General features: G+C 34.4%; 1 protein-coding gene across 1 annotated transcript in view; it reads right to left on the reverse strand.

The window, feature by feature from the left end:
* The window catches only part of LOC107702160 (ATP-binding cassette sub-family G member 2-like), a 27,471-nt gene that overhangs the window by 18,005 nt on the left and 1,122 nt on the right, over positions 1–8,344 (reverse strand). The window contains 3 exon segments of the mRNA XM_016504400.1: positions 649–801; positions 2,110–2,224; positions 4,099–4,158. Coding sequence (XP_016359886.1) covers positions 649–801; positions 2,110–2,224; positions 4,099–4,158 — 328 coding nt within the window.

Genomic DNA, 8,344 nt, shown 5'->3' on the forward strand with positions numbered 1-8,344 from the left:
CACACCTGGGATCCATGAACCATCATGGGGAACACCTGGGACAAATTAAACATGGGAAAGGAACACCTGGGGAGCAAGACACAGACAAAACATGGAACAGAGTCTGACACTTGGCAACTAGTTGACAAAATAAGTTTATTTTTATTTAATTTCAGCGCATTTCATTTATTCATTCATTCTTTAATTTTTTATTTAATTTTAATTTAGATTTTTTTTTCTTTTAATGTTTTTTCTAGCTGTACTTTTGGGGAGAAAACACTTAAAGTGGAAGTGAAGTCAGTCAAGTTTACATTATTTAGGAAAACGATTTAAACTTTAATAAAAAAAATAATATATATATATATATATATATATAAAAAACACAATGAATGTAACCATTTTAAAGAAAAAAAGGATGTTTTGCTGCCAATTTGCAATCGTGTTTGTTATATATTTTTTTATTAAAGTGGAAATCAGTTTACTAAATAATGTAAACTTGACTGACTGCTTCATTTCCAATTTAAAAAGTAAAAGAGACTACTGTTTATTGATTCATATGAATGCTAAGTTATATTTGTTTAGGGTATAATAATTATTAATCATGTAATTAGGCATCAACAGAAGTCTGTGTTGACTGCACATGTAGTCAGTCAGATGAACGTGTGTTACCCGTGAATCGGCCACTTTGCTCAACCCCAGCTCCTGAATCAGTCTCTCAACCTTCTCATCTTTTTCTCGCTGACGGATCGACCTCGGGAGCCGTAAAGCTGCTGAGAAACGAAGATTCTCGCGAACGGTCAGCGTCCCCATGACCACGTCATCCTGCAAAATTCATTAATTCAGCATGTTTCATGTGTTTAAGACATGACGGAGCACTTTCTGAACACACGCGTTTAGTAAACGACGTCTAGGAAGGAAGCGGAGCGTCTCGCCACATGCTGGTGTGATTTGAGATTAGATTAAAGGTGACATATCATGAAAATCGGACTTTTCCAGGTTTTAAGTGCTATAATCAGGTCTCCGGTGCATCTACCATCCAAGGAAACGTGAAAAAGATGAACCCAGTCACTTTGTTTTGGGAAGCCTTTTTCTGCAAGCGTCTGAGAAAACGAGCGCGTCTGATTTCGCTCTCTTGGTGACGTGGCAAAGGGATCTCATTATAATATTACCGCCCCTTAATCTGCATGTTTCCACCCACGGCGCCGTCATTTGATTTCGCAAGCGACAGCGGTGTAGCAGCTCTAATGCAATGGAGAAAGTTTGAGCAAAACACACTAACTGTTCTGTGTTTGGCTGCACAGACGAGCACAGAACACTGTTTAGAGTCCCAGCCTCAGAGGAGACAACAGAGCAGTGCATTTATTGATTTATTTACTGTATATTGCTGCTGCCACACAGATCTAAAATATACATGTGATTTATTTCCCAGCTGTTTACCTTCACAGACATAACCCACTGTTTTTGTAACTCATGTGTGTTTTTAACGTAAACTTGTGTCTGAATGAGAACTTAGTTTAGTGCTCACATGCTGTGACAGCTGCTTTCTGTGCGTGTGCACTCAGAAAATCGTATATCAGTTTAAACTAATATTGTTTAAAACATTATTTCAGCGCGATAAACATGATAATTAGAATTGAAACATGTTTTTTTAGCAGATACGAGCTGTAATGGCGCAGCTCTATTCTGGAAAAGGGGGCGGGGAACAGCAGCTCATTTGCATTTAAATTACATATTGTAAAAAGGGGTATAATATGTCACCTTTAAACAATCGCTGGAGGAATTCAGACTCCTGAAGAAAACACAAGCCGAACGGACTGTATTAAACTCTATTTATGGAAAGAAAACAAACTAAACTGCTGAATAGTCCAGGGCATCCTGAGCCGTTTCAGTCCAGCTCTTCTAATCTTACTCATGATACGTATTCTACAGAATAACCAGTTCAGCTTCTTGTTTTAACTGCTGAAGTCTGTTTTTAGAGTCAAACGTGACGTCTAATGTGTAAGTTCAGTGTTTGAGCTCTGGACGTGAGTGATTCCTCACATCATGTGTCATTGAGGAGAATGTGCTGCTACTGCACTAAGTGATCAGAAGAAAGGAAATGTGGTAAATGAGTGTTTGTGTGGTTTATACCTGCACTACGTATCCAGACAGACATTTGAAGTTTGGAGGTTGTGGAGCTCCGTCGATAAGAACCTCTCCAGAGAGACCAGCAGGATCCTTACGAGCAGCTAGAACGTCCAGAAACCTTCAGTAAAACACAAACATCTTTATACAAAACACATCAACTAAAATAAATTTTAAGATAGATTTAATTATATTTAGTATTTTAAAATATACATTATTTTAATATAATTTAAATTTTATTTTATTGTATAAATTTATAATTTTATATTTTAAATGTATAAAAAAATTGATTAAAATAATATATATAGTTTAACAATATTTTTACTTAATTTTACTTTATTATTGGTGACTTAACCATGGAGGGGGACCCGCAGTGTATGTAGATAGAAATGGCTTATTTTAAGGTAATTAAAACATAACGGTGAATTTTGTAAGGTATTTATACACCACTGAAAACATAGTTTTGTATGTTACATTGCATTTCTGTAAACAGATTCTCAAAATTGTTACACATTTGCACCTTTAAGCAATAACTCTTTGCCAGACAGACATACAGAGAGAGACAGACAGACAGACAGCGAGACAGACAGACTGATAACAGACAGACGGATGACAGAGATAGACACAGAGACAGATGGACAGACATACAGACAGAAACAGAGAGACAGACAGACGGACATACATACAGACAGAGACAAACGGATGGACAGACAGAGACAGACGGACAGACAGACAGAGATAGACAGACAGACAGAGAGAGAGACAGACAGACAGACAGACAAAGATAGATATACAGACAGAGACAGACAGAGAGTCAGACAGACAGACATACAGACAGAGAGACAGACAGATGGATGACAAACAGAGATAGACAGACAGACGGACATACATACAGACAGAGACAAACGGATGGACAGACAGAGACAGACGGACAGACAGACAGAGATAGACAGACAGACAGAGAGAGAGACAGACAGACAGACAGACAAAGATAGATATACAGACAGAGACAGACAGAGAGTCAGACAGACAGACATACAGACAGAGAGACAGACAGATGGATGACAAACAGAGATAGACAGACAGACAGATAACAGACAGACGTATGACAGAGATAGACAGAGAGACAGACGGACAGACAGACAGACAGCCGACAGAGATAGACATACAGACAGAGACATATGGGCGGACAGAGAGAGACAGAGAGACAGACAGACATACAGACAGAGACAGACGGACGGATGGACGACAGACAGAGATAGACAGACAGACATACAGAGAGAGACAGACAGACAGATAACAGACAGATGGATGACAGAGATAGACAGAGAGACAGACGGACAGACAGAGATAGACAGAGAGACAGACAGACAGCTGACAGAGATAGACATACAGACAGAGACATATGGGCGGACAGAGACAGACAGACAGACAGACATACAGACAGAGACAGACGGATGGATGGATGGGAAGACAGAGAGACAGACAGATGGACAACAGACAGAGATAGACATACAGAAAGAGATAGACAGACAGACAGATAACAGACAGACGGATGACAGAGATAGACAGAGAGACAGATGGACAGACATACAGACAGAAACAGACAGACAGACGGACATACATACAGACAGAGACAGACAGATGGACGGATGGACAGACAGAGACAGACGGACAGACAGAGATAGACGGAGAGACAGACAGACAGAGACTGACAGAGAGACAGAGATAGACATACAGACAGAGACAGACGGACAGACAGAGATAGACGGAGAGACAGACAGACAGAGACTGACAGAGAGACAGAGATAGACATACAGACAGAGACATATGGGCGGACAGAGTCAGACAGACAGACATACAGACAGAGACAGACGGATGGATGGACAGACAGATGGACAGACAGAGATAGATAGACATACAGACAGACAGAGACAGATATAAAGATAGGTACACAGACAGACAGAGACAGACGGACAGACAGACAGCTCTTACGATGATTTCCCGCTCCCGGTGGCTCCTAATATGGCATTCAGTCCTGGCCTCATGATACCACTAGAGAAAATAGCACAGAATTACTTCATAATTATCATTACCACTTTTTCTTTATCATCATATAATCACATAAAGCAAGATAAAACCAAACACACATGGGATGCTGATTGGATGAGCCTCATTTGAAGCTTTGGAAGACAATTATATTAAAAGTTGTTTGCTTGACTACAGTGAAAAAGAACAACAACAACAAATGCCATCTGACCATATCAAGTGCTCACATGTCACATTTACCTACTAGACTAATGTAAGATGACATAATTCATATTCATGAGATGTTGCTGATTTTTCGGGTGAGGAATCCCCTGATGCGGCCGATCACTGGAGCTCATGTGTCTGATTGACAGATAAAATCATTTAATGAGTTCAGATCAGGAAATAAACAGCTGCAGTCACGCACACTTACACAAGCAGCTGAGTGCACACAGACACACACGGGTTAATGATCAAACCTACCCGACAACTATCCGACTTGCTAACTATGTCTCTAACACTGTGTAAGGGTCACGTACTATGCTTGATCTAAAATGACTTTAAACAACATTTTAAAAATGTTGTTTATTTTATTAGGTAATTGTATATTACATTTGAATATGTATTATATTGATAAATATTTAATATTTTAATAAATATTACATATTTATTAATAAATATGTATTCATATTTAAATATTATATTATTTCATTATGATCACAGTAATGGCCTTACAAAATACAAGATTTAAATAATATGTACATTTTAATAAGAATATTTGCAAAATAATGCAAAAAAGGTCATTCTCATTAGGGTTATTATAGTTCATGAAAACTAAAACCATTTAAAAAAAGTAAATAATATGAACTAACTAAAATAAACTAAAAAATAAAAAAAATAAAACTAAAACCTATTTTATTTCAGCTAGATGGCAAGGCAAAATTTCTCATTTTCATTTACTGTAGTTTAACGTAATAACACTAATGCACTTATGCACTAAAATAACTAAAACTGAAATAAAAAATTAATAAAAAACGTACACAGACATTAAAAAACAAAAATGAATAAAAATGACAAAAACACAACAAAATGACTAAAACTTTAACTAAAATTAAAACGAAAACAGAATGAACAGAAAACATCAAAATAAAAACGAATTCAAAATATTAATAAAAACTATATACAATGATACTAAAATAACATTACCAGGGAAAATATTAATTTATTTTAAATAACTAAAATGAATTTAAATGATTTCATTAAGTACATTTCTAAAAGTACAATTAATAAAGTACCAATTTAAAAGTATCTGATTATAGTATTTACCGTCTAAAAAAATCAAAACAAAAAATAAAGATATTAAAAAGTAGAATGTTTTAAAAAATCCATAAATAATAAAAATACAAATATTCATATTTACATTTTTATGAATACAAATAAAAGTATTGCATTCTGACAGGATACTGTATAAATTTTATACAATTTTCAAGACTGTATTATGGTAATGAGAACAGGATTTCTTTTGCATTTGAGGGATAAATGTGTTTAATCAAGAAAATAAAAAATGCAAAAAAGAAATGAATTAACTAATCTTTATGCAACATACCATTTCTTAATATTTTGATCTTGGAGTGAAAAACGACTCAGGTGTCAGATGTTTCGAGTGAAAAATACTGATAGGTGTAAAATTGGCAGATTATTGTCCTGTCACATGATCCAAATTCTGTAATCCGGTCTGTTAAAGACGGACAGCAAAACGAGACTCTTATCTGAGAGCAGGGCAAAAGTCAAGGTTTGATGGCGCTCATCCATCCACAACCTTTAAATCAAGCACTAAAATAAAGTCACTGCACTGCAACCCTCAGATGTCTCATTTATGCATGTGTTTTCCATCTCATGCCTTGTGAAACTATTGTTCAGCAGCGGCTTTCATGTCGGACAATGACCTGAACGCAGCGGGTGTGAATACGTAACAAAATCAGGTTATGAAAGCGTAAACATGCACGTGTTTGTGTGCTTGTATAACAATGCATTAGCACGCATGTGTTGCCAAGTCTACTGAAGCACGTACAAACGTATGTTTTTTCAGTGCATATTTAGTTTCTTTGGAGGCAGGGCGCAGGAGTTTGTTGAAACATCTCCATACTTCCTTCCATCAATTCACAGAAGTCCTCCCTGGTGGTTTCTACAATCACACAGTGCCTTTAAACACACATTACCCCGCATCACGTCCACACTTATGTTCCCAGACCAACAACCTCGGAATTATCTTCTCTATTTCTTTCTTTACAGCAAATAATAACCATGACTTTCATGCAAGGGCCAAATGTGACAGTTCCTCTCGAAAACTAAAAAACAAGTCTGAGCATGAGATCTGATGCAGTGCTGCTGGTCACCGGGCGAACACAAAAATAAACCACAACTACATTAATAATTATAGTCAAAAAGCCAAATGCAGGAAACATCTGTCAGACAAACCTGCAAAAGTCCTTTATTGAAAAAAACAAACATTTGTATCACTATAAAAACATACATACAAAAACAAGATATTTTAGTATTATAGGGATATTAGAATTTTCATTAATATTTATAATGCTTTCTAAGTAATAATATATAATATTTCTGTATAACATTTTTGTGTTCATTTAAATTTTAGTTCAAGTTTTAGGAATTGTTACGTGTGTTTTTGTCATTTTATAAGTCTTTATGCAATGAGTTTTATATGGTTTAAGGTTTTGTTTTCTTTAACTATAATAACCCAGAAAAGTACAGAAAATATGATAAAAACCATGTACCACTGAAACTCCACAGTACTTTTATATACCATGTTTGATTTTCCTTAAAAAAAAAAATAATGTTGCGGTATTTTCCTCAAGGTATTTTAATGTCACTGTAAGGTATTTCAAAAAATACTATTGCCATAATATTGTATCATATGGTAACTCACTGCTGCTTTAATATATATATCAGAGTGCTGCAATTCATGAAGCATGGTATTTATGTGCTACTCCAAGGTGCTTACCATGGTATTTTTTGAAAAGCCTTACTATTTAAAAAGCATGAGACATGAATGTTGTGATCAGATTTAACAGCACAACACCAGAAGAGTGAAAGACTGACTTGAGCTGGATGAGGATGTTCTTCTGCGTGAGCTTCCTCTTGCACAGGAAGCCGCTTTTTTTTTTTTAAATATGTCTATATAGTTTTTATTAATAATTATAATATAAAAATAAATATTTTTGAATAATACTTAATTTTATTAATATTTTAAATTACTCTATTTTTTTTATATTTTCTGTTTGGTTTTTTTTGTTCATTTTAATTTTAGTTAGTTTTAGTCACTTTGTTGTGCTTTTTGTGCTTTTTATTCTTTTTTTTAATATGTCTATATAGTTTTTATTAAGTTTTAGTTTTTATTTATTTTAGTACTTAAATAAAAAATGAGAAATGTTGCCTTGGCAACTAGCTGAAATAAAATAAGTTTAATAAGGTAAAAATACGTTTTTTTATATTTTATTTTATTTCAAACAATGAAAATTAATTTTTATGTTTTTTATGATTTTTGTCAAATAATCATATTAATATTCATTCAGCTTCAGTGTACCTTGTCATTATGGTTAATTTCCTCCATAGCAAGCACATATTGCTCTTTTAGGTTGTAGTTTTAAGAAAAAATTTAATTAGACCTTAAAATGTAATAGTGATAAATGAGAATATGCAAATTGTCTGAAATTCTGATGAAAAACATTGAAAAATTGAGTCCACTGGGACCAATTCTCACTATTAACTAACTATTAACTACAACTTTTGCCTCAATAAACTCATAATTACTGTTTATTAATAGTTAGTAAGATAGTTCAGTTTAAGCATTGGGTAGAATTAAGGGATGTAGAATATGGTCATGCTGAATAAGCCATTAATATGTGGTTTATAAGTATTAATGAATAGCCAGTATGCTAATATGCATGCTAATAAGCAACTAGTTAATAGTGAGAATTGGTCCCCAAACTAAAGTGTTACCAAAAACACAATGATTTAGTGTAAAAATGATTTTGTTTTACACACTACACAGTTTCTAGTCTTTTAAATAATGACTACATTTCTGTATTATAACAATTATATCAGTTGTTAGCTGGACACAAATGTCACTGTTACCTGGAAATGATATTCTTGCATTTATTGCAGTAAATTTTTTTTTTTTTTTTTTTACTTT

The sequence above is a fragment of the Sinocyclocheilus anshuiensis genome, unplaced genomic scaffold (genome assembly GCF_001515605.1).
Source record: "Sinocyclocheilus anshuiensis isolate Anshui unplaced genomic scaffold, SAMN03320099.WGS_v1.1 scaffold1762, whole genome shotgun sequence".
NCBI lineage: Eukaryota > Metazoa > Chordata > Actinopteri > Cypriniformes > Cyprinidae > Sinocyclocheilus > Sinocyclocheilus anshuiensis.